Here is a 27,774-nt window from a genome sequence, read left to right as displayed (position 1 = left end):
AAAGATTTAGCTAATATTTTTATTGACGCTTATAAGGGTAAATCCAATAAGAAGAGACTATCCAGAATATATGCATGCCTAGAAGCATACAATAAAACATCAACACTACACATTAAAAATAAGTGGGAGAAGGAGGCCAAAATAACACTGACAGACAATGAGTGGCTAAACATATGCCAAATTAATTCCACCACCACCAGCTCAGGGCTATGGAGGGAATATTCATGGAAAAATATCATTAGGTTTTTTATAACCCCCAAAATAACATACTCTCAGACTGGCAGAACTGATTCTGGGCATTGTTGGAGACAATGTAACAATGTGATGGCAGACCATTTTCATGTTTTCTGGGGATGCCCACTGATTCATTCCTACTGGTCAAAGATAGCCAAAGAGATAAGAATAATTCTTGGATTTGGAATTGACTTTAACTTTCAAACTATATATTTATGTAATTTATCAACTGAACTCAACTCTCCAGATAAATACCTTCTGAAAATACTACTGATAGCAGGGAAAAAAGCAATAACAAGGAAATGGCTTAGTGGGAGCCCACCAACACTGAAAGAATGGTCTGCCACTGTAAAAGAAATATGTGATATGGAGATGCTCACCTACTCCCTGAGACTTCAAAGCAACAAGGCTGAAAAATACTGGTCAAAATGGTTAATATATGCAAATGTAAAAATACTGTGAAGTAATTATTTGTTTTTTGTTTGTTTTTTTTTTGTTTTTTTCTCTTACCTCTCTCTCTCTCGCTCTATTTTCCCTCTGCTATACTTTGTGATAAAGGTGACTTGATATCAGATAATAAGACATTACTGAAATTTTCACACAGGGGTCTCCACGTTCTTAGCAGGTGCGTCCAACCTACAACCCCATTCATTCCCCTTGGGACCTCAATAAGTTTTACTGTAACCCGGTGCTATTTGGAACATTATTTGCCCTTTTTTTTTTTTTTTTTTCTTTCTTCTTTTTTTGTGATACACCACTGTCTCTCTCCCTCGGTGACCCATTTGTTCAATGTTCTATATGTTATTCAATTCTTATGTTGTGTTCACCTTTGTAAGACTATAAAACTGTCTAAAAATAAAGTTTAAAAAAAAAAAAAAAAACTAAAAAAGTCACGGGCTCACACTGCTGAAAAACAGCTCAGCATTTAGATGGTGAATCTTGGTCTAAAACAGCCTGTGAATATGAAGAACGTAAAGAGGAGATTTTATCAAAAAGTGATTCCAGAACTGATCACAAAGTGCAGATGAAGCCTCCATAGGAACAGCATCACAGGGGTTAATAACAGAGTTAAAATATTTAAAAGAACTCGAGGTTTGTGACTCTTCCTGGAAATCAGGTTAGACAGAAAAGCAGATTTTGCAGCTTTAACAGTCCTCTGATATTCTGATAAACAGTCACACAGGATCCCTAAAGACACCTTGAGTTTGTCCTTCCACTTTATTTTGGCGCGCCAACATTCACATCTCAGAGCGCAAGTGGTGTCACTCAGCCAGGGCTGATGTGATGATTTGTTTTTTTGATCCTGAATGTAGCTACAGAATCCAGGATACCAGAACATGTTGAGTTAAAAAGACTAATTAACTCATCAATGTGTAGATCAGCATCGAGGTTGGCATCACAAAGGACAGATTTAATAAAAGCGGAGGAAAACTGAGCAGCGGTCGCAGAATTTATCGTGCACAAACACTGCACAGGTCTCTCACTGTTCAACCCATGGTTACAAACCACAATATTAAAAATTACTATAAAATGGTCTGATATCCCACAGTCCTTAATATCAACGATACAGACGTCCAGGCCATATGAAAGCACCAGGTCTAGCGTATGTCCTTTTTCATGAGTTGGATCATTCACCCACTGTGTGAAATGAAAAGATAAGATAAGATAAGATAGTGTTTATTTGTCACATGCACAGTTATACACAGTACAATGCACAGTGAAATGTATTTGCACAGTGAAATGTATTTAAAAGAGTTAGTTAGGGTGAGGAAATCATTTACCAGTGGTCCAGACTCACAACATACATGGATGTTAAAATCACCGATAATTAAAACACGATCATATTTTGACATGAGACTCCCCAGTAAGTCACCAAAGTCCTGGATAAATTCCTTAATGCATTTAGGTAGATGATTCAACAATGCGCAGAGGACTGAGGGAGAAGAGTTCATTTCCAAAAGCTGCACCTCAAAGCTGGGGTAGAAGACCGGTGACGGGTGACAGTTGCCAGCAGTGAACTTCGGATTTAAATATCGATACTAACCCTCCATCTTTGCCAGTGGTATAGGTCGCACCCCAGCCAAACTATGAAAAAAAGTGCCACTTATAGTCCGGAAAATACAGTAATAATAATCAATGATTAAATCCAAAGTGGTCTATAAACAGAGTGAAAATTGGTCGATGAAAAAGAAATACTCAGTGCATCATGGAAACCCCCCAGCATCCTAGGCCTATAGTAGCATAACTAAGAGAGGGTTCAGGGTCACCTGATCCAGCCCTAACTATAAGCTTGATTTATAAGCTTTTTAGCCTTATCTTATATTGGTGATATGGTACTATGAGGTCTTTGAGATAAGATGGTGCCTGATTATTCAAGACCTTGTATGTGAGAAGAAGGATATTAAATTCTATTCTAGATTTAACAGGGAGCCAATGAAGAGAAGCCAATATGGGAGAAATCTGCTCTCTCTTTCTAGTCCCTGTCAGTACTCTAGCTGCAGCATTTTGGATCAGCTGAAGGCTTTTCAGGGAGCTTTAAGGACAGCCTGATAATAATGAATTACAATAGTCCAGCCTAGAAGTAATAAATGCATGAATTAGCTTTTCAGCATCACTCTGAGAAAGGATGTTTCTAATTTTAGAAATATTGCACTAATGCAAAAAAGCGGTCCTACATATTTGTTTAATATGTGCATTGAAGGACATATCCTGGTCAAAAATGACTCCAAGATTTCTCACAGTGTTACTGGAGGCCAAAGTAATGCCATCCAGAGTAAGAATCTGGTTTGACACCATGTTTCTAAGATTTGTGGGGCCGAGTACATGAATTTCAGTTTTATCTGAATTTAGAAGAAGGAAATTAGAGGTCATCCAGGCCTTGATGTCTTTAAGACTCCCCGTTTACATGAACAAACTGGAGTCTATTAGATCGATATGATTCAAACCACTGCAGTGAAGTACCTTTAATACCTATAGCAAGCTCTAATCTCTGTAATAAAATATTATGGTCAACAGTATCAAAGCTGCACTGAAGTCTTGCAGGTCAAGAACAGAGATGAGTCCACTGTCAGAGGCTGTAAGAAGATCATTTGTAACCTTCACTAATGCTGTTTATGATCATATTTAAGACTGAAGCATCAATTAATGGTAGAACTTGATCAATCAGAGAGATAAACTCTATGTGTGGTTTTATATTGCCTGGCAGGCTTCCAGGCAGTTGAAGTACAGTGACAGACGGTTAAAAATGTTCACGCTTCTACCCAAAACAGGTGGTTAAAATACAAACTCATTGTGCATTGAAAAACCCCTCTGAGTGCAGTGCTGGGGTTTTATTTTTTACCCAAAGAATAAAATGACAAATGGACAAATGTTTAAAGGTAAATTCCAGGAAATTAATTAATAAACAGTGGATCAACCAAATAATAAACAATTAAATAATACATTAGACAGAGAGCAACAGATACCTGACTAACTTTTCAGTCTCAGTGCATCTTATCTTGGAGGTTAGGCCACAGTATGTTCAATTAAAACATCACCAATGTCACCATGTTCTGTTATTAATCTAGACAAGATTGCTCTGTAATTGAAACATCAGGACAGAAGATGTGCTTTTGCCTTTATCGCTGATGAGAGGAGTCTGGGTCATGAAAAACCAGCTTGGACAAGACCCAATGATGAAGGCCAACTCACAGCACCCAGACTCTGTTTACATGTAGATAGTGGCAGTATAAAACTGTTATGTTAAGCTTAGAGCAGTGCTCTTCCTGGGGAGGGAGCCACAGGCAGCTGCTGTCTCTCCCTCAACCAGATTTGTCCACATGTGATTTCTTCTGATTTTCTAATAGATTAAATGTTATCTTTTTTTAAATAAAGTGTTTCAGGTGTCTTCCTTCACAAACAAATCATGCGATCTATCAGTAGATACATCAGCCTCTTTGTCTTATGGCCAAAGGGGTTAAACATGGACATTTAAGCCCAATAAAAAGGGCTTAGATGTTAGTGCAAGTGGGGGAACCTTTTTGAGAGACAACAAAACTTTAAAAATGGCCAGATAAACAATCTGGTGAATAAATGCACTGACAAGATTAGCAACACACAAAAGGCCTGAAAGAGCACAGAAGCCCAGGAGAGTTCATGATGACAGAATTGTATCCACAGATAAGAAAAACAGCTTCTTAACATCTAACCAAGTTAAGAACAGTCTTGAGGACACAGGAGTGTCACTGTCAGTCTACATGCTGCAGGTGCTTTCATGAATGGAAATACAGAGGATATACAACAAGGTACAAACCACTTACACTTAAGACCAGGAGGGTCATTAGACTTTGCCAGAAAACCTCTAAAAGAGCCAGCACAGTTCTTTAAAAAAAAAAAAAGAAAGAAAAAGCTTTGGGCAGATGAAACCAAGATTAACTTGTACTACAATGTTGGGAAGAGAAAAGTGGGGAGAAAGAAACAGCTCTGTAATAAAGTCTATCAGTGCAACTCAAAAGAGGAAACAACATTTGGTTATGTTCATTGTTTTCTAGACTTCAGGAAGACATTGTTTTTTCATCCAAGTATTGAAAAGAGTCTTTATATTTAAATTTATTAGTTTGTCTCATTAATTTTGAACCTCTGAAAATGGGGGGACTGTGTTTAAAAAACTTTAGTTGTTAAACAGTCTTAAACAAAAAGTCTGAACTTCAATCACATATTGTTTTTTTTAAGTTACAATCCCCTGTGGTGGTGTACAGAGGAAAACCTATAAAACATGTCTTTTTCCCAATGATTATGGAGAGCCTTCTGCATTAAATTTTAAAATATACAGTAAGACTGGCATGTACCCCCCCCCCCCCCCCCCCCCCCCCCCCCCCCACACACACACACACACACACACCTCTCTCTCTCTCTGGGAAACCTTCAAAGACGCTGAAGCTCAGTTTCAGCTCAGTTGAGACAAACTCCACAGCACAACAGGTTGGTGATGAAATTCACAAACATGATTATTTCTGAACTAAGCTTGTTATTGAGTTAAGCTGTCTGCCTGATTATGAATCTCTTCAGTATCAGCACACTTATTCATCTCCCAGTGTGTCTGATGTATAGGTTGCAAGACGTGCCAATCCAGTCCAAGTTTAAACAAATACATTTTTTACATTCCTATAACAAGAGATAACAAATAATTTATTGATGTGAACCAGTTTATTGTTGTAAATCTAAAGAACAATGATGATAAACATCACACAGGTTTCATATTTCACTCTTGCTGGCTATTTTGACACAGGACGTGTAACTTACTTATGTTTCGTTATTATTCTGACTTTGTATATTTTCATTATTGTTTCCAATGTCTTGCTGATTGTGGTTATCTGTATGAACAGAAGCTTACATGAACCTATGTACATGTTTCTGTGCAGCCTGTTTGTAAATGAGCTGTATGGTAGTACAGGGCTGTTTCCATCCCTCCTGATTCAGATCCTCTCTGACGTTCACACTGTTTCTGCTCCTCTGTGCTTGCTGCAGGTTTTCTGTGTTCACATTTATGGGGCTGTAGAATATTTGAACTTAGCTATCATGTCTTATGACAGGTACCTTGCTATCTGTTATCCTTTGCAATACAACACACGTATGACATCTAAAAAAATTGCCGTACTTACAGCTATAACATGGTTGTATCCCTGTTTTGCAATGGCTCCATTGTTATTTTTGACCTCACGTTTGCAGCTGTGTGGAAACATCATTAACAAAGTTTACTGTGACACACACTCTGTTGTCAAGCTGGCATGCTCAGACACCATTGTGATTAACATGTATGGCCTCCTTGCTACTTTCAGCATGATCTTTGGTGCCTTACTTTTTATTCTTTACACCTACATGAAGATTCTGCTGGTTTGTTTTTCTGGTTCTGATCAGACCAGACAGAAAGCTGTCAGTACCTGCACACCTCACCTGGCTTCCATTTTGAACTTTTCCTTTGGCGCGAGCTTTGAAATCTTACAGAGCAGATTTAATATGAATAATGTGCCCAACATGCTGCGCATCTTTTTATCATTATATTTTCTTACATGCCAGCCGCTCTTCAATCCTGTGATGTACGGCCTGAAAATGACCAAAATCCGGAACATTTGTAAACGACTCATATTAAATGCAGAGCTTTGAAATGAAGTTTCCCCATCACTGTCCTTATTTCATGAACATTTACTGAAACATTTCAGAACATTAATCCAACTTCTCAGCCTGTTTTAATCTGTAAATACAGGTATCCATAATGCTTATGAATAAGCTCTTGAATTGGTTGAATTGTGCATAATGTATATTACGTAATTGATATCTATACTTTAGTATCTCATACTGTGAGGATGTTGGTATTTTAATAGAAGATTTTTCCACACATGTATCTGAAAAGATAACTGAATAAACTGTTACCATCATCTATGACACACATAGCTTTTGTGTATATTTGAGTTGTTATTCTTTTAGTAATTTGTTCTATGTATATAGTTCAATCTTTAAGTCCTAAAAGAGGAAAATTCTCAGTGGGATGACAGTGAGATGTGAGTGGGTATCACAGCATGAAAAATCAGATTTCTGAGGAAATCGAGTTACTGATGCTCAATAGGATTTAAAATGTTGCAAAAACGCCTCAGAAGAATTTGGACTTCCTCAGTCAGACTCTGTGAATTCAGAAGGAGGAAATTCAAGAATATCATCAACCTCCACAGGAAAACCTAACAATGAACTCCAGGCTTCAGTTGCCTAGGTAACCTTTTCATATATTTTGCTTATATATTTTCTCATCATAAGTCAATCAATGCTATTCTTAACTCCCACTGGTAGTTGTTTAAAACACTTAACTAATAGTTGAGTTTAACTTGGTACTTATTAGTCTTCAGTCTCTACATCACTGCTAGCTAGTCTCATCCTGTCTGTTCACCTCTCAACATCTACTAGGTCATCAGTGTGACTATTAGCTGCTTGTTTATTAGGTTGTTCTTTCCCCTGATTGTGTAAACATGATCCAAAGTTTTGTCTCCTTTTGTATTGCAGGAAACGTGCCATGCAAACTCATTACACACAAACTTACTTACAAACTTTGGGAGTGCTGTCTTTAAGTTTGTTTTATTAAAATCATCAGCAACAATAAATGCAGCCTCGGGGTGAGCAGTTTGCTGTTTGCCAGTGGCTGTATATAATTTGTTAGCAAGCTTAGCATTAGCACCCAGGGGATATAGGCTGCAGTTACAATGATAGAAGTGAACACTGAACCATGAGAAATTCAAGGTGAACCGAGCAGTGTCTCCCAGCGCTTTAAGTGCTCAATCAGAGTAGAAAAACACTATATAAGAACTAGTCCATTTACCATTTACCAGCAGTGACAGTCTGAGGATTCAAACTGGCATCCTTAACAATAAACAAGTTATAAACTCGTCTCTTAACTGCTAGGATTTCAAAATGTCCTGATACTGTGACTCCAAAATGAGATGAAAAGCTAATCATGATTGTGTCAGATACAGCACTTTAATGGAAACCTTGACATTATTTCTAAATCCTGATGTAAACAAGGGAGTTAAAGTCACTTAGTTCATGGGCTGTGTACAGTCCAATTTGATTAAAAATAGGCCAAATCAGTAAGGGGTCATTCACAATTATCACCATTTTCCAAATCGTACAAAGAAAAAAAAAGTGTACAAAGGAAACGATCTTTTTTCATGACATGTAATTTCACCTGGTTCTTTGATAATGTAATTTTAAGGTAATAGGAAGTATTGAAAATAGATCCTGGTGTTGAAAAATTCTGTAAATCTTGGCATCAAGTATACTCTTTCCTGTCTATTAAAACATTGTATTGTTGCAATAATAAAAATCCATCCATCCATTCTCTTCTGCTTATCCTTTTCAGGGTCACAGGAGGGCTGGAGCCTATCCTAGGTGTCAGAGGGCGAGAGGCAGGGTACACCCTGTAATAAACACATATACCAATATATTAGAATTTAAAGGCTGCAATAAACTGATTTGAATTTAAATGTGAATGTGTACTGCACTGCATATATGCACAATATACATGCCACAGTGGCAATGGCGCAATTTATCATTTGAATAGCCGGTCTTGTGCCAAAAAGTGATTTCTGGTATTTGAAGAGTTTCAGTCAGGTTTCAGAAATCATCACAGTACAGAAACAGCATTAGTGAAGGTTACAAATGATCTTCTTACAGCCTCTGACAGTGGACTCATCTCTGTACTTGTCCTGTTGGACCAACAGCTTTTGATACTGTTGAACATTATTCATTACTACAGAGATTAGAGCATGCCATAGATATTAAAGGTAATTCAGTGGTTTGAATCATATTTATCTAATAGACTCCAATTTGTTCATGTAAATGGGGAGTCTTCTTCACACACTAAGGTTAATTAGGGAGTTCTTGTGCTAGGACCAATTCTATTTACATTATACATGCTTCCCTTAGGCAGTATTATTAGAAAGCATTGCATCAATTTTCATTGTTATGCAGATGATACTCAGCTTTACCTATCAATGAAGCCAGATGACACACATCAATTAGTTAAACTGCAGGAATGTCTTAAAGATATTAAGGCCTGGATGACCTCTAATTTCCTGCTTCTAAATTCAGATAAAACTGAAGTTCTTGTACTCGGCCCCACAAATCTTAGAAACATGGTGTCAAACCAGATACTTACTCTGGATGGCATTACTTTGGCCTCCAGTAACACTGTGAGAAATCTTGGAGTCATTTTTGACCAGGATATGTCCTTCAATGCACATATTAAACAAATATGTAGGACTGCTTTTTTGAATTTTACTCCTAAAATTAAAAACATCCTTCCTCAGAGTGATGCTAAAAAACTCATTCATGCATTTATTACTTCTAGGCTGGACTATTGTAATTCATTATTATCAGGCTGTCCTAAAAGCTCCCTGAAAAGCCTTCAGCTGATCCAAAATGCTGCAGCTAGAGTACTGACAGGGACTATGTCATGGCGGGCCGCCGTGCAGGCAGGAAGGAGGACCCCAAATAGCAGACTCGGGACAGGTGTAATTCATTCACTCGCTTTATTTACCCCAATCTGACAGACATTAACATGAGCTCTCCCTGGCATACACTTAACGGAGAGACGTGAAACTAACTAGACTTGACTTGAGCAAACAGACGTACATGCAGGACAGCAGAGAACAACCATCAATGACGCGACAAAGAACAAAGCAAACCCAGGGGCTTAAATACATACAGAAGGCAATGGTGGGTAACAAGAAACAGCTGGGGAACACAGGGCACAGGTGAACAGAATCTACCTAATCAACAAGGGAAGACAACTAGACAGGACACACAGGGAGTACTAAACTATCAAACTAAAACAGGAAGTAAACAAAGACATAATGCAGACTAAGCACAAACCCATAACCAACTGAAGACCCACATGAGAGAAACCAAACATACATAATCAGAGATAACCAAACATAACCAAAAGAACACAAAGCACTGGGCCACCGGCCCAGGATCATGACAGTACCCCCCCCTCAAGGGCCGGCTCCCGACGGCCGCAACGAAAAACAAAACCCCAACCAGGGTGGGAGGCGGGGGACCAGGACGGAGGGCTCGAGACAATAAGGCCAAAAGGGCAGCAAAGTCCAAAAAACGAACTAGTACAGAAACAAAAGCGGCAGCACAAGGCTGGAAAAAGAGTCCAAAAACAAAACATGAGTGACCAAACACCCCAAAGACACCATTCAGGGGGCCTGCCAAGGAAACCACAAAAGTGGCAACTCAGTCTTGGGGGCCGCCCGCGCCTCCAGCGGCGGCGGCGTGGACGTGGCGTGGCTTGAGGCCGACCGCGCTCCCAGCGGCGGCGGCAGCAACGAAGAGGAGTCACTGGAGGCCGACCGCGCTCCCAGCGGCGGCGGCAGCAACGAAGAGGAGTCACTGGAGGCCGACCGCGCTCCCAGCGGCGGCGGCGAAGAGACGAGACTGGAGGCCGACCGCGCTCCCAGCGGCGGCGGCGAAGAGACGAGACTGGAGGCCGACCGCGCTCCCAGCGGCGGCGGCGAAGAGACGAGACTGGAGGCCGACCGCGCTCCCCGCGGCGGCGGCGAAGAGACGAGACTGGAGGCCGACCGCGCTCCCAGCGGCGGCGGCGACGACGACGACGAAGAGACGAGACTGGAGGCCGACCGCGCGGCATGCGGCGCCGACGAGGAGGGGTCACTGGAGGCCGACCGCGCTCCCAGCGGCGGCGGCGACGAGGAGGGGTCACTGGAGGCCGACCGCGGGGCATGCGGCGGCGGCGACGGGGAGCAGACACTGGAGGCCGACCGCGGGGCATGCGGCGGCGGAGAAGGGCGACCCCGGGCTCTGGTGGGGAACCCTCGGGTGACGTGGAGCGCTCGGACTGAGCAGAGACCCCCACCGGCTCGGACTGAGCGGGACCCCCTGGCTCAGAGCGCTCGGACTGAGCGGAGACCCCCATCGGCTCGGACTGAGCGGGACCCTCGTGCGCGGAGCGCTCGGACTGAGCGGGACCCTCTGGCGCGGAGCGCTCGGACTGAGCGGAGACCCCCATCGGCTCGGACTGAGCGGGACCCTCTGGCGCGGAGCGCTCGGACTGAGCGGAGACCCCCATCGGCTCGGACTGAGCGGGACCCTCTGGCGCGGAGCGCTCGGACTGAGCGGGACCCCCTGGCTCGGACTGAGCGGAGACCCCCATCGGCTCGGACTGAGCGGGACCCTCTGGCGCGGAGCGCTCGGACTGAGCGGGACCCTCTGGCGCGGAGCGCTCGGACTGAGCGGGACCCCCTGGCTCGGACTGAGCGGAACTCCCTGGCTGCATTGCAGGGCGCGCAGCCGTCTCCTCCGACGACTGGGGCTGCTTTGCAGATAGATCGGGTGAGTCAGATGGTGAGGATGAGGGTGACAGGAGAGCTGACTGAGACTGGGAGGTGGCTGGAGCTACAGCAGACTGAGGCTGAGGGAGAGCGGCTGGCTGAGAGCTAGGGAAATCAGGCTGCGTGGAAACTGACCGAGAGCTAGGGAAATCAGGCTGCGTGGAAACTGACCGAGAGCTAGGGAAATCAGGCTGCGTGGAAACTGACCGAGAGCTAGGGAAATCAGGCTGCGTGGAAACTGACCGAGAGCTAGGGAAATCAGGCTGCGTGGAAACTGACCGAGAGCTAGGGAAATCAGGCTGCGTGGAAACTGACCGAGAGCTAGGGAAATCAGGCTGCGTGGAAACTGACCGAGAGCTAGGGAAATCTGGCTGCGTGGAAACTGACCGAGAGTGAGGGAGAGCTGACTGAGATGGCTGGGAGTGAGCTGAGGCTGAGGCTGACTGAGACCCTGCTGCTGCAGTTAACGCTGAAAACCGATGCGAAGGCTTGGACCTGGCTGCCCCCACCCGCGGAACAGGAACGGGTGCAGAGGTCAGCCCGTCCGTGGCTGCCCCCACCCGCGGAACAGGAACGGGTGCAGAGGTCAGCCCGTCCGTGGCTGCCCCCACCCGCGGAACAGGAACGGGTGCAGAGGTCAGCCCGTCCGTGGCTGCCCCCACCCGCGGAACAGGAACGGGTGCAGAGGTCAGCCCGTCCGTGGCTGCCCCCACCCGCGGAACAGGAACGGGTGCAGAGGTCAGCCCGTCCGTGGCTGCCCCCACCCGCGGAACAGGACCGGGTGCAGAGGTCAGCCCGTCCGTGGCTGCCCCCACCCGCGGAACAGGAACGGGTGCAGAGGTCAGCCCGTCCGTGGCTGCCCCCACCCGCGGAACAGGAACGGGTGCAGAGGTCAGCCCGTCCGTGGCTGCCCCCACCCGCGGAACAGGAACGGGTGCAGAGGTCAGCCCGTCCGGGGCTGCCCCCACCCGCGGAACAGGAACGGGTGCAGAGGTCAGCCCGTCCGTGGCTGCCCCCACCCGCGGAACAGGAACGGGTGCAGAGGTCAGCCCGTCCGTGGCTGCCCCCACCCGCGGAACAGGAACGGGTGCAGAGGACAGCCCGTCCGTGGCTGCCTCCCCCCGCGAAACAGGTACGGGTGCAGAGGACAGCCCGTCCGTGGCTGCCTCCACCCGCGAAACAGGTACGGGTGCAGAGGACAGCCCGTCCGTGGCTGCCTCCACCCGCGGAACATCTCTTGCATGGAAATGGGTGTCTGCAGTCTTTTCTGTGGCCAAAGTATCAGAAGTAGTTTTATGGGTCTTTGAAGGAAAAGGGAGTTCAGTCCAACTCAGTATTCGCTCTACATAACTATGAGTTAATGGTGGTAATGAGTCCGTAAGCCAGGGGTGTTCTATTATTAGTCCATGAAGTCTGTGTGCTATGGCTTTCCCCTGCTTGTCACAGGGTTGCCGAAACCACTGAATGCACAATTCCAAAACATGTTTACAGGAGTCCTGCTTAAATCCCTCACTGGGCTGTTTACACAGTGGTTTACAACAATCTGGTTCCATTATTTTCTTTTTGGGGTGCAAAGAAACAGGCATAGACAAAGAGTCACTCACGGACATGATTAATGGTGTATGAAGCGGTGACGGCTGTGTGGAAACCTGAAGCTGTGGTGACTGACTCCGCGGCGATTCTCTCCGACGCTGCCGGGAGCTTGGCCTTCCTCCCTCAGCGGCAGGCAGCGGCGAAGCGGAAGCGCTGGGAGGCCAGGGACCCCTGTGTCCCAGGAACCGGAAAAACGACTCCTCCGGAGTCATTCCGGGCGGCGGCTCCGGCGAAAAGTCTCTTTGCTTCCTCCGGGTTCTCGTCCTCCGTGGCTGCGGCGTGGAAAACCGCGGCGTCATACCGCACGGCTCCGGGGACGAATCATGCAGCTGCTGCCAGGAATTCCCCTTCCGCCATGGCTGCGGCGCCCGCTGAGGAGGGGAGGGACCAGTGAGCGGAGTGACAGGTGAGCGAGCGGCAGGAGACAAAAAAATTCCGCCAGTGCGGATAACTCGTGGCTTAGGAGGAGGAGGTGAGTGGCGTCGCCGGGGACCGTTCCAAAAAGCAGGTCCCCCCAGCGCCAGGCGAGTGCCACTGTAGGGGTCGGAGTCTGCGGGGTCCATTCGTGGTCGCGTCATTCTGTCATGGCGGGCCGCCGTGCAGGCAGGAAGGAGGACCCCAAATAGCAGACTCGGGACAGGTGTAATTCATTCACTCGCTTTATTTACCCCAATCTGACAGACATTAACATGAGCTCTCCCTGGCATACACTTAACGGAGAGACGTGAAACTAACTAGACTTGACTTGAGCAAACAGACGTACATGCAGGACAGCAGAGAACAACCATCAATGACGCGACAAAGAACAAAGCAAACCCAGGGGCTTAAATACATACAGAAGGCAATGGTGGGTAACAAGAAACAGCTGGGGAACACAGGGCACAGGTGAACAGAATCTACCTAATCAACAAGGGAAGACAACTAGACAGGACACACAGGGAGTACTAAACTATCAAACTAAAACAGGAAGTAAACAAAGACATAATGCAGACTAAGCACAAACCCATAACCAACTGAAGACCCACATGAGAGAAACCAAACATACATAATCAGAGATAACCAAACATAACCAAAAGAACACAAAGCACTGGGCCACCGGCCCAGGATCATGACAGACTAGAAAGAGAGAGCAGATTTCTCCCATATTAGATGCCGAATTGAAATAAAATACTTCTCCTTGCATACAAGGGCTTCAATAATCAGGCCCTATCTTAAAGACCTCATAGTCCCATATCACCCCAATAGAGCACCTAGAGTTCCTAAGGTATTTAAAAGTAGAATTTAAGTCAGAGCCTTCAGCTTTCAGGCCCCTCTTCTGTGGAACCAGCTCCCAGTTTGGATTCAGGAGACAGAAACCCTCTCTATTTTTAAGATTAGGCTTAAAACTTTCCTTTTTAATAAAGCTTATAGTTACGGCTAAATCAGGTGACCCTGAAACCTCCCTTAGTTATACTGTAATAGGTCTAGGGTGCTGGGTGGGTCCCATGATGCACTGAGAGTTTCTTTTTCACTGACCTTTATTCAGTTTCTATGTGTTTATACAGCGCTCTGCATTTAATCATTAACTATTATTAATTTCTGGCTCTTTTCCACAGCATATCTTTTGTCCTGTTGCCCTCCCCTCACCCCCAATGGCTCACACCAAATTATAACTGTCAAAGATTTAAAATAATTGTCTGAACTTATTTTTATATCTGATCATATCACAAGTAATAAAGACAGAGATGTTTTTCTGAAGATAAAGAAACACAATATTAACACTAGCAGCTCAAACATATCAATTTTTTTTCCCTCAGAGGTCGTTACAAATTGCAAAACATGTCACACACTCATACAGGCTGAATTAAAATCTGAAAAACAGGAAGATTAAAAATGGATGCATCTGCATTCCAGCGTAAACATGCATTTCATCTTCAACAAACTCGAATCATAATATTTCCATCCATCCATCCATTCGCTTATCCTGTTCAGGGTCGCGGGGGGGCTGGAGCCTACCCCAGCTGTCATAGGGCGAGAGGCAGGGTACACCCTGAACAGGTCGCCAGCCTGTCACAGGGCCAACACAGAGAGACGAACAACCTTTCACACTCACACTCTCATTCACACCTATGGGCAATTTAGAGTAGCCAATTAACCTAACGCCAGTAAGTGCATGTCTTTGGAATGTGGGAGGAAACCGGAGTATCCGGAGGAAACCCACACAAGCACGGGGAGAACATGCAAACTCCACACAGAGAGGGAGAGGCCTGGGCCAAGGTGGAATCGAACCCAGGCCTTCCAGATGGTATTCTATCTGTGAGGCAGCAGTGCTAACCACTGCGCCACCGTGCTGTATCATAATATTTCATATTACAAAAAAGCACCAACATAAATTTAACTGGATATTACATGTTAAAAGTTTGTTTGAGGCAAACTGTAGAAAGATGCATTTTACCAATGACGTTTTTACATGAGACTCTTATTTTGGTCAGATTCAGCCCGTATAGGACAGGATTTAAGAGTGGTTGGCACGTGAGCCAATATAATGATAAAAAAATTCGCAACATATTTGGGATGTGTCCCATATCAAATCTGTTTTGTATAGTTTCAAATACAGCACCACATGAAAAGTTGATGAGAGAAGCGAGGTGAGGTGTGCAGGTACTGATGGCTTTCTGTCGGGTCAGTTTAGATCCAGAAAAACACACTTTAAGGATCCTCAAATAAGAAAAAAGAATTAAAATTACAAGAAGAATTAATGTGGAAGTTAAAACTATTCCATAGATGTTGTTGACTGTGGTGTCAAAACAGGCCAGTTTAACAATGGAGTAGTTGTGACAGTACACTTTATAAATGATGTTCCCACACAGCTGCAGAGGAGCGCTCAGAGAAAGCAAAACACTAACTGCAAGAAAAGGGTACAACCATGTTAGAGCAATAAATGTGGCAATTTTCCTAATAGTCATTCGTGTATGATATTGAAGAGGACAGCAAATGGCAAGATATCTGTCATAAGACATGAAAGCCAAATTGCTAAACTCTATACTTGCATAACTGTGACCACAGAAAATCTGCAGGAAGCACAGAGGAGCAGAAACAGTGTGAACATCAGAGAGGATCTGAATCAGGAGGAATGGAAACAGCCCTGTACTACCATACAGCTCATTTACAAACAGGCTGCACAGAAACATGTACATAGGTTCATGTAAGCTTCTGTTCATACAGATAACCACAATCAGCAAGACATTGGCAACAATAATGAAAATATATAAAGCTATAATAACAATGAAGCATAAGTAAGTTACACGTCCTGTGTCAAAATAGCCAGCAAAAGTGAAATATGAAACCTGTGTGATGTTTATCATGATTGCTATTTAGAGTTACAACAATTTTTGGTTCATGTCAACAAATGGTTTACTTTTTTTTTTTTTTTTTTAAAGAGGTCTGCACTGACACCACTTGCAACCTACATATTGAGCTCACTGAAAGATGAGTGAGTGTTGAAATACTGAAGAGATTCATTATCAGGGAAACAGGATCAGAAATAAGTAACAAAACATTTGTGATGTGTGACTTTGAGCATTAACCTGTTGTGCTGTGACGCCTGTCCCAACTGAGCTGAAACTTAGCTTCAGCTTCTTTTAAAGCTTTTCAGAAAGAGAGAGAACGAGAGAGAGAGAACGAGAGAGAGAAAGAAGTAGCTTCTGAAGTAGGGATACAGTAACAGCAGGGCTTTCAAATTGTTTTGGAGTAGCAGGGGGGCATGCCAAAGAAGCAGCCACCTTATGACCGAGACCAAAGCCACGACGGCAGCAGACGATATGAATAGTCACATGGCAGTCATGAACCAATCAAATGTTTCAGATTGAAAAAACATAAATATTGCCACGTGCATCCACATGGTGCTGGAAATGGAGACGGCGGACGGCACAAAAAAATTTTTTTTAGGAAAATTAAAAAGTAGACGGCCCAGAGTGGTGGAGTAGGTGGAAAATGCACCTGCCACCAGCATAATTTGAAAGCCCTGAACAGTCCATGTCAGTTCTGTTTTCTGTACTGCAATTCTGGTAATTATTGCACATCAAAGTAAGTGTGTTTTGGGGATTTTTAAAGCAGGGGTTCTCATCCCTTTGGCAGCACAGTACAGCACTACCCAAGAGCAGGTACCTGTCTGTGAAGACCCATAGGAAGACAGAAGGAAAGATAAACGTAGGTCTGCTCGATTGTGCTGTTATTTTTTTTTTGTCCTGGAAATATCAAAGTAACTACAAACTTACTAGATCACTACAATTAATGCAGATGTAAAATGTTCTACTCATAATCACAATCTATCATATCCTTTCAAATTAAAGTTAAAGGAGAATGCCCAGAACTTCCTGCAGTGGCGCTGAAGATAGGGTTGCCATTCCCATTCAGATACTTGTGTGAGGCCAGATTTACTGCTCTTGCAGCCGCCAAAGCTAGGCTCCAGACCAAAGTGGGCAACTCATTCACACACATAGCAACACACAAGGACCAGCTTTTTACCATAAAACAGGCTCAGTGCGTGCATTGATGATGAGTTAGTGTTGATTTTCTTGTGTTATTTACTCTGTTTAAGGTTGGTGCAGATCAAGGTACCTTGGCCACAGTTAGGTCTACGCCAGCAGATCTGGAGCAGCTGGGAAATAAGGCTGGCTGGGTGCCTGTGAAGAGGAAGCATAATAATAAACAGAAGCCCCCAGTACACCACCAACCCGTTCACATTTCAGATAGGTTTTCCCCACTCTGCGACACACCCACTGAGGAGCAAACTCTGGTTATTTGTGACTGTTTTGAGAAACGTGAAGCTAGAGGCACCAGCGACCATAATCAAATGTCTTCCAGGGGCCAGAGTGGGTGGCGTAAAGGGAAACTGCTGGCTAAGGTTAAACATAAATTTGGGAAAATAATAACTGACATCACCAGTAATAACACCCGGTTACATCAATCGGAGATCACTCAAGTTAATAATAAATTGGTGTGTTACTTTGCCAAGACAATGTTAGACTCTGCAGTTTTCTCTGGACCCCTCCCCAACTGGACCAGGATTGACATGTTTAGCCACATTCGCATTAGCCATTTTCCTTGAATTGTGGGCTGTCTGAGTGGTGTCCAGAAAATGATGTGGACTTTGTAGATAATTGGGAAACTTTTCTGGGGGAAAACCTGGTCTTGTTAGAAGAGATGACATCCATCCCACTTTGGATGGACTGGCTCTCATTTCTAGAAATCTGATCTATATTAAACCCCCCAAAATGTGACTGCCCAGGGTTGAGAAGAGGAAGCAGAGTTCCAGCCTTACATGCCTCTCTGCAGCCTCTATCCTCCTGCCATCTCCCAAAAGCCCCATACATTTTCATTATGTGCAGATGATACCCAGCTAAAACTTAAGTTATTCTACTCAGCCCCACAAATCTTAGAAACGTGGTGTCTAACCAGATACTTAATCAGGATGGCATTACCCTGGCCTGTGAGAAATCTTGGAGTCATTTTTGACCTGGATATGTCCTTCAATGCTCATATTAAACAAATATGTAGGACCGCTTTTTTGAATTTGCGCAACATTTCTAAAATTAGAAATATATATCAGGCTGTCCTAAAAGCTCCCTGAAAAGCTTTTAGCTGATTCAAAATGCTGCAGCTAGAGTACTGACAGGGACTAGAAAGAGAGAGCAGATTTCTCCCATATTGGCTTCTCTTCATTGGCTCTCTATTAGATGCAGAATTGAAATAAAATACTACTCCTCACATACAAGGGCTTCAATTACATCAGGCCCTGTCTTAGAGTACTACTGTATGAGGTCTTTATCAACCTAATACAGTATTTCGCTCTCAGACTGCTGGCTTACTTGTGGTTCCTAGGATACTTAAGAGTAGAATGGGAGGCAGAGCCTTCAGCTTTCAGGAACCTCTTCTGTGGAACCAGCTCCCAGCTTGGATTCGGGAGACAGACACCCTCTCTATTTTTAAGATTAGGCTTAAAACTTTCCTTTATGATCAAGCTTATAGTTAGGGCTGGATCAGGTGACCCTGAGCCAGTCCTTACTTATGCTGCTATCCACAGGTTTCTGGAAGAGCATACGTAGGCTGAACAGAAACTGTGAGTGCCATCTCATTCCACCGCATTCACTGACTCAGACCAAAGGAGGAACCAGACCACAACCCATTATTGCATATTCTGAACATTTTTTCATGGATCCAGCTGCCTTGCTGCCTTGTGTCTGGTACTCTGGCCTTTCTATAAACCAATCCTTGTGGTCACAGGCACCTGTCATCCACAGGTGCCTGTGACCTGACCGGTTCCGCAGCTGCTGGCGATTTGATCACCACCCAGCCTATTTAAGTAGAGGAGGTCCTACACTCGATGCCAGATTGTTACTTATCCTGAGTCAGTTTAGAAGCAGGCTATCTTGTGAGTAGAAGTTTTTCCCACTAAACATCAACTGACCCTCTGACTCCTTTTCTCCTAGAGACTGGAAAGCTGGAGTGTGAGCCACAGCGTGAATGAGCAGAAGTGGAGTGTGGTCAAGGATCAGCTCAAGAGAGGCATTCTGTTTCATGGAGGAGCATCCCAGGGGAGTCCTGCCCTCCACCTGTTGCCAACCAGTCTCAGTTAAACATTTGTAGTGTAAATAAAGCCCTTGAAGTGTCACTTACCCTCTGCATTTTTGAGTCCTCCCGCCACCATGACACATTTCAAGAAAAAAGAACTCATTAAAAGCAAAGCGCGTGAACCTGTTAACTGGCCGCTCCAAAATCACCAAAAACACCTGAAAAAGCATACCCAAATTAAATCAGCTGCTGTTCCTGAACTCTTTGGAGTACATGCAAAAGCTTGGTCTCTTTGTGAAGAAGACAAGCTATATTTTTCATTTTTGCAGTCAAAAATGCTGTAACTGTAATGAGTATGTAGCTATTAAGTTTGGAACACAGAAAAATTAGACAATTTTTGCCTCGCCTGGATTTTTCCTGTTTGTTTTCATATAACTACACACTGAGTGTAGAAGGTATGGATTGGAAAATATAATGAAGCTGTAGAATGAAGTCTTTTTACCGTGTATTTCAAATTTTATCAAGATAGCACAAAAACTTGTGCTATCTTGCTCGAGCCTCTGACGGGGACGGTCGCATTCTATCTCTCTCCCTGCCCTCCCTATCTTTCCTGCTTGCTGCTTGCTGTGAGAGCGTCTCTTGCACACTGTTCGAATAAGAATAAGATTGAGAGCAATATGGATTTGGCAAACTGGGCCTTCAAGACCATGGATCGAATTTTTTCCACTATGAGATCTGGGAAAGGGGAGCCTGCGTGTCCGAGTGGAACAGACCCGGTTGGATACGTCATCGACTCTTGGAGCTCGTGGAGACCTGTGTGCTTCTCGGCCCTAGAGGTGGAAGACGTGGAAGACGCTTACATATTTGGCTATCTGGTAGCGGTATCTTTTACCGTGAAATCAAGAAAACCTGGACGGCAGTTCGACATCTGCAGAGGCTGCCGACCCAGGTGGATGGGCTGACCAGAATGGTACAGACTCAGACTCAAAGCCTGATGAACCTGAGCCGTAGACTTGGGGAGTAGCAGGTGAGAGGGGTTCGATCTGGAGATAAGGTACGGTTCTGCTCAGTGAGGACGGTAACTAATGAATTTGGATTATTGGATTTATTGAATGGTTTCCCAGTGAGACTGAAGGCTGTTGAAAAAACAAGCAGCCTGTTCCAAAACAACATCTGCATTATCAGAATTCGGCTCCCTAGCCGGCCTTGGCTGGCAATCATATCTCTCCAGAACTATGTGTGAAGGCCGCTATCCCCCTCAGCCCTCTCTGTGATTTGTGAAGCTGGATCTGGTGTACCAAGGCTGCTGACGAACTTCCATCACTATCAGCAAACTGTTTGCCTGGGAGCTGGCATCTGGGCTCCACAATGCCCCCACCCTCTCGTCTCCGTCTGCGTCCCCTCCTGACCCTGACCCTACCCACCATACTGCTATCCCGGCTTTATATGTGCAATATGCTTTTTGCTGAGGTGTTTTTTGGAACCTCGTAAGGTGTTCTTTATGAACACAGTATGAGATGATTTTTTGAACCTAACTATCCCAATGTATCTCTTTCTGTCTCTCTGCTAAAGGTAGCGCCGTTGAGAAACGGTTGCATGACCTCAGACATCTGTCCCCCCCCCCCTGTCTGTGTTATGTTTTTGTCTTGGATGGATGTTCTGTTAACTGCAATTTCCCCATTTGTGGGACTAATAAAGGCATTCTTGATTCTTGATTCTTGATTCTTGAAACCTACTGTTTTGTAAAGGTTTTTGTGTGTTGATGTCCAGGCGTGGTCTTACACGTGCCATTTGGAGACTCCGAGTGCCACATGTGAGCAGCCTTTGTTATACAGACTTCAAATGGCTGTAACTCCTCAGTGCTTCAACATACAGTCATCAATGAGGCTCTAATCAAAGATACTACCCTGAGGAATCCTCTGCTAAACACAAAGTTACTGATAGTACAAATTAATTATAATTATAGACATATAAATCAGACGTTGCCCTAATTTGTAAAAGAAGGAAAATGTTAGGCCTTCATTCACAAAAACACCCCAGTCTATTTTCAGTGATTCCTTCACACACCCAAAATAAATAAATTGTATATTGATCAAAAGTTACAGTAAATGTAAACACTGCCTATTCATATAAAATAAAAAACCACAATCCTCCAAATAGTCCTTCTCTGATACACAACTTACAACCCCCTCCCAAACAAATACCCCCCCCCAAACAAAACAACTGACACAAAGCATAAAGCTTTTTGTAAAACTTTAGACCAGGGGTATTCAAATAAAATTTAAAGAGGTCCAGTCAGACAAAATTTCATGAGGCCAAGGTCCGGAAGTCCAACTATTTAATGTGATATATATATATAAATATATATATATATATATATATATATATATATATATATATATATATATATTAGGGGTGGGACTCGATTAAAAAAATTAATCGAATTAATTACAAGCTTTGTAATTAATTAATCGAAATTAATCGCATTTTAATCGCATTTCAATATTTGACATGAGAAATATTAATTTAAGTTTAGTTGATGAATAAATCAATATACATAAGCTTAAACTTCAAAATTTAGTTCATTTTCCCACCAGTCTACTACACAGACCAATGAAGGGTGGAAGTGCTCCTGTGATAAACACCTGAAATTAAAGTTAAGCATCATAACTGGATAGTTTTATTCAACATTAATGTCTCACTTGTTATAGTTGGAAGTTAATCATTCTCTCAGCTGTACTCCTTGATGTTGAAATGTGTTATGCTTGTTTTAACAGCTTATTTTGAATTAAAGACTTAAAATTAAACCACAAAAAGGAGAAAAAGTTCGTTCTCCGTTTAACCAGCTGCTTTTACACAGCTGGGCTTCGCACTCACGGTTGCTAGGCGACATGAGCTACGCATGTCGCCTAGCAACCGTGATAGTTAATGCTTGCTCTTGTACCGGAAGCTTAACTTGTGTGCCTGGTCCTTGGTAGAATTCCTGAATTTATCTGACAGCTTCCATATTGAACTTTGTGTGTGCAGGCCTTTGGCACAAGCTTTGAAATCTTACAGAGCAGATTTAATATGAACAATGTGCCCAACATGCTGCGCATGTTTTTATCATCATTTTCTTACATGATAGCTGCTTGTCAATCCTGTGACATATGGCTTAAAAATGATTGAAATTCAGAGTATGTGTAAAAGACTGATATTAAATGCAGACCTTTTGAAATAAAGTTTCCCACCACCCTTATTTCATGAACAGCCTGTTTTAATCTGTGACTACAGGTATCCATAATGCTTATGAATAAACACTTAAACTGGCTTCGAAATGGTTGTGTACACATTGTCATCTCAGATTACCCATAGGTGTATATTTAGTTGTGCATAATGTATGCTGTATGATCAATAGATATCTACACTTTAGTATCTCAGACTGCAATGAAGACAGTATTTTAACCCTTCATGACCTATGATAGAAAAAATCTGGCAGACCATATCTTTACATTCATACATGTTGTAGTACCATCTTGTGGAATATTATACCACACATAGCCTTTGTGTGTATTTGACTGGTTATTCAATTTTTTTTTTTAGCAATTTATTGTATGTATATAGTTCAATCTTTAGGTCTTAAAAGGGGGAAAATTCTCAGTGGGATGACAGTGAGATGCGAGTGTGTGCTCTGTTTGTATTTTAAAAAACATGAACTATAGCATGAAAGATCTGATTTCTGAGGACCTCAGAAATCAAGTTATTGATGCTCATTAGGATCTAAAATGTTGCAAAAATCACCTCAGAAGACTTTGGAGGTCCTCATTCCACTGTCAAACTCTGAATTCAAAAAGAGGAAATTCAAGAACATCATCGCCCTCCACAGGAAAGACCTAACAACAAACTCCAAAATCCACACAAAGAAAATTTCACTCATCCCATTTTAATTGACAGCTAATAGTGGACATGTCAGGCTTTAGTTGCCTAGGTAACCTTTCCATATATTTTGCTTATATATTTTATCATCACTAGTCAGTCAATACTATCCTTAACTCCCATTTTTTTAAAAAAATGTTCAACTAATAGTTGAGCTAACTCAGCATCCATCAGTCTCTGATTTCCACATCAGTGATAGTCTCATCCTTTCAGTTAACCTCTAACCCAGATAACAAAATTCTGTTGGCCCATATCTGGCCCACATCATACGTGTTCATCTGGCCCACATACCGCATGGAATGACGGCACTGAGGCGGTCCGCTCCTGTTTGCCAAAAGCGGGCCACAGCTAAGTCATCACAATGCCAGATGTCAACCATAAACAGGCCAAATAAACCAGAACTCACCCAAATGTGGGCCACTATACACTTTTATTCTGGCCCACATACCGCATGGAATGACGGCACAGGTGTGGCCCACAGCTGTTTGCCAGAAGTGAGCCAAAACCAACCCAACACAATGCCAAATGCGAGCCAACACCAAAGAAGCCAGAACTCACCCAAATGTGGGCCACTATACACTTTTATTCTGGCCAACCAAGAGCTAAATATTAGAACTCACTCAAACAGAGCCAGTTAGCTCTCATCTTGTGTTGCCTGCCCACTTTGAAGTCACAACCAAACCATGACAAAGTTCTATGTCAAATATGAACAAATCGTATAAATAAACCAGATGGTACCTCCAGATACTGTGTTAAATGGTGGCATGAAGTGGTCCAGCCTTGTTGGTCTCAGGGACAAAGATGAAGATACCTACTAAAGAATTGAAGAAATAACCAGACATGAGAAACAACTTGTGAACAGTAAACAACTATAATTCTTTATTTTTTAAAATGTGCCACAAAACAGGAAATAAAAAAAAAAAGTAACAAACAAATTCAGAACTATCATGGAATGACCTCCAACGCTCTCTCCAAAAAATCATGGCTCCACGAGTGTCTCGTCTTCATCTGGCCCTTTAAGAAATGCACAAAAGAACATATATTGCTGACACAGTAAAACAGTACAGTGGTTACTGTATATGGTTGCAGTGAAGTGCAAAACACTAAACCTTATTAGGAGACCAAACAAAAATGGCCAAATAAAGTGATATAAAGTTATAAATATTGTGTTGATGTCTTTCAACACTTAAATCCATAGTCTGTTTTTAATTACAATTAATCTGAAGTGATAACTGATATTGTGTCTGATCATTGATATTTGCTTGTTCAGCCTCATTCTGTTCAGACGACAATGAAAGATACTGGAGTCAAGCAGCTTCATCAAACACTCTGACAAACTTCACTTTTAGCCAAATTACGCTAGGTGGAGGGCAGACAGCCTCCATTTTCCCTGGAACAAACCAGCAACATTACTCTGAAGCTGTTTCATTAGGTTAAAAGTTTGCACATTTTCTGGACCAGAGGTCTTTGTACTAATGGCACAGTGCTCTGGCATGGCACTGGCAGAACATTTGTTTTGCTGATAGAGTATTACACTAAAGTCAAATACAGTTTCAATTAAAGATGTTTTTATAACTGGAATGTAATTTCACTACTTCTCAGATCCATGTACTGGCTTTTAAGAAAGGAGTGGGTAACAATTACAGCATTACTGTCCCATAACTACCAAAGAGAAGTCGTTACATCCACAGGAAAACGCTATGCTTGCTGCATGGTGGCTGAACAATTCTCTAATTCCTAAGTGACATAGCGGAAAAAATGTCAAAAATCACAATACTGCCTTTTTTAATTGTATTTGTTCATTTCGAATTGGAGAGATTTGTTCTGTACTTTGCCCTACTTTTTTCATCTTGATTTCTGCTGTAGAATCACACATACTGTTTATTACAAAATAGGAATTGAACTGACTTATGTGCGAGCTGTGTGCAACGCCTTTTTTCCTCTCTCTCTCTCCTTCCACCATCTCTGTCTCCAGCGAGATGAAGCCACCTTTTTATAAAGGTCTCCACCTCCTGCTCTGTTGCAGTGGCCGTTAAGTGGTTTCTTTGTACGGTTCCTAAAAATTGAGAAAACTGTAAAGCTTTGGATAAATTGTACAAAATAGTGAAAAATGGCTAACTGCATGGCATGCTCTATTCTACCCATAGTTGGGCAACAATGCAAACAGTCTAGCCATGATCAGCCAATTACTTAAATTATAGGATGAAGACTGGTGCATCTTAGAGGAGGGCACAGATAAACAGCTGGAGAAGATGGTGAAGTACATAGTTTTTGAAATTTTTATCAAGTGATACTGATACCTTGGCACATAGTATGTCTTCTTCAGAACAAACAGAGCATTTTAAGAAAGGCAGCATTACACTGGTACCTCATAAAATGTGATAGGGTGTACATGTATTAGTGTTTTATAGCAAGTATTAGACTATAAGAATTTTTATTGAATTATATTACTTGAGTGTTTTGTCGTGACATACAATCAGTTTTATGATGCAGCTTACCTGCTCCTCAAATTAGACGTTTCACTGAGCTGGCACTCTAGTTAATATGAAAAAGACTTACTAGAACAGAAATGTCACCAGCCTGCACATATTGTCTGCTACTACACTGATGCATAATCATCCACATCTGCAGCTTGAGAAATTGATTATATGACTATTTACGAATCTCTATCTACTCACAATCTTGAAAACAAAGGAAGAAAGGATTCATAAGACAGATAATTAATAAATATAACCCACAATTACACACTTACCAGCAATCACATCTTTTAATTGGAGGCTGTGGAATGCTGTTTTCCCATTCACGCCAGGGAGTTTGTGAATATATTCTTCATGATGCGCCACACGGTGTCCTTAATATTGACCCCACCGATGACACTCAAAGCAGTAATCTTGGCAAAAAAAAACAAACAACATACATGGTCAACACAAGCAGTATTAAACTAGGCATACAATGTATGATTTTTTTTTAAAAATCTTGTTATTTTTACCAGCACTGCACACTGTGCAAGTAAATTGTCTATGATTTATGGTCAAAGCTAAGGATTTATGTTGTCAAACTGTACAGTCTGATCATCGAACATGACCACAGTGCTCACACTTTAAGGGTGAAAAATGTCCAAAGACTGACTGTCCTGTCTACTGACAGCTGTCAATAAAGATTTATTTAAAATAATAATTAATTTTCAGTTAAGTCATTTCGGTGTGCTGTGGTTTATCTTCATTTTTCACCTGAAATTTCCCTGTAACCAGCTGATCTTCAGTTTGGCTGTGCAGGAGGAATTTTGTTTCCCACAGATATACAAAACATGTATTTACACACTCTTTACTTTAGAATAGTCTTCACTCTAATAAAGAAAAAAAAATCGATCATAAACACAAAATAGCAGCTGGATAGCGTAGTGGTAAAATCTGCTGCCTTTGGAACAGCACGTTGGGGGTTCAAACCCTGGCTAAGGCAACTATCCAGTAAAGGCCCTCAGGCTAAAACCTACATGCTACCCTAAGCCTACCCCAATTGTAACAATGTGTATTGTTGAATACTGGCTGTTGAATTTTTGGGGCTGGTGGCAGTGATGACTTTGTATAGGTGTGTCGCTGTCACTATCACTTGGAATGCGAATGTTTGGTCTGTGTGTGTATAGGGGATTGGGATGGGTAGAGAAAGAAATGGAAAGTTTAAAGTATTTGTCATTGATAAGTTGTTGCACTGAACTTGTATTGCTTATACTGACTACTTATACTGTACTGACTACTTAGCGCTATTACTTACATTAGCATGGGCAGGGGAATGTGCCTGCCATAACCATTGACGAGGCGTGAGTAAAAAAAACTATATTGAAGTCAATTCAATTTAATTCAAAAATACTTTATTGATCCCTGATGGGAAATAAAATATTAGGATTTATATGAATTACATCAGCTGAAAATTTACTTTCTAAACTTAACTGAAGTAGAATTCACTCTAAGTGAGGTGGTAGTTATTATGAGTGGATAATGTGTTAATGTCTCACAAACATGTTACTGTAGTGGCTTTGAATGCTTACTGTCTTTTTCGCTTTCTCTGCGGTATGACATCACCTTCTTCTGCCATCTGCAGGTCAGTGTTGGTTTCTGCCTGTGGAAGTTTGAGGCGGGCAGTTGTGTATTTTGCTGTAAATAAAGAGATTCCAATGTCATAATTAATAAAGTGTATGTTTTTAAATGACAGAATTCAGGTATGTGGTGATGTGTATACCTGCTTTATATAAAATTCTAACTTTAAATTCTGCCCACATCATTCCCGGCTGCTCTTCATTTTTTATGGCCTTTACAAGTTCGTCAAGCTTGTAAAAAGAGGGCCACTGACAAATGTCATCAGCCACCCATGCTGCTAGCACCACCTCAACCTCGTGGGTTTCATAAAATTCTACAATGTAAAACATTTTCTAGAAAAGGAAGATGGTATAACAACACAAAGTTAGTTTTACAAATACTAGACAAATTTATGCACATTCCCAGCTGAATAATTACTGTATTACACAGTTACACATAGATTGGGTGAAGGTTGACTTCAGTGTAACTTGATGCTGAGCTGCACACAAAAATAACAAATAATAAAT

The 27,774-nt window shown here is 42.5% G+C and overlaps 2 protein-coding genes across 2 annotated transcripts; one reads left to right on the top strand and one right to left on the bottom strand.

The window, feature by feature from the left end:
* Positions 1-5,445: 5,445 nt before the first annotated feature.
* LOC115790968 (olfactory receptor 142-like) lies at positions 5,446-13,324 on the top strand. Its single transcript, XM_030745019.1, has 2 exons — positions 5,446-6,350; positions 12,949-13,324. The coding sequence occupies exons 1-2, from the start codon at positions 5,446-5,448 to the stop codon at positions 13,115-13,117; spliced, it is 1,074 nt and encodes a 357-aa protein (XP_030600879.1). The 3' UTR covers positions 13,118-13,324.
* Positions 13,325-15,091: 1,767 nt separating this feature from the next.
* Positions 15,092-16,051, bottom strand: LOC115790110 (olfactory receptor 142-like). Its single transcript, XM_030743779.1, has one exon. It carries the CDS (start codon positions 16,049-16,051, stop codon positions 15,092-15,094), a length of 960 nt encoding a protein of 319 aa, XP_030599639.1.
* Positions 16,052-27,774: the final 11,723 nt, after the last annotated feature.

Source organism: Archocentrus centrarchus, chromosome 13, assembly GCF_007364275.1.
Source record: "Archocentrus centrarchus isolate MPI-CPG fArcCen1 chromosome 13, fArcCen1, whole genome shotgun sequence".
Lineage (NCBI taxonomy): Eukaryota > Metazoa > Chordata > Actinopteri > Cichliformes > Cichlidae > Archocentrus > Archocentrus centrarchus.
Note: the sequence above shows the minus strand (reverse complement) of the source record. Positions and strands in the feature narration are given on the sequence as shown.

Bases quoted from the DNA above. Each gene is read 5' to 3' on its own strand.
- LOC115790968 (XM_030745019.1), top strand. From the start codon at position 5,446: ATGATAAACATCACACAGGTTTCATATTTCACTCTTGCTGGCTATTTT. The intron at 6,351-12,948 runs ACTCATATTAAA...GCGAAAAGTCTC, and splicing joins ATCCGGAACATTTGTAAACG to TTTGCTTCCTCCGGGTTCTC.
- LOC115790110 (XM_030743779.1), bottom strand. From the start codon at position 16,051: ATGATAAACATCACACAGGTTTCATATTTCACTTTTGCTGGCTATTTT.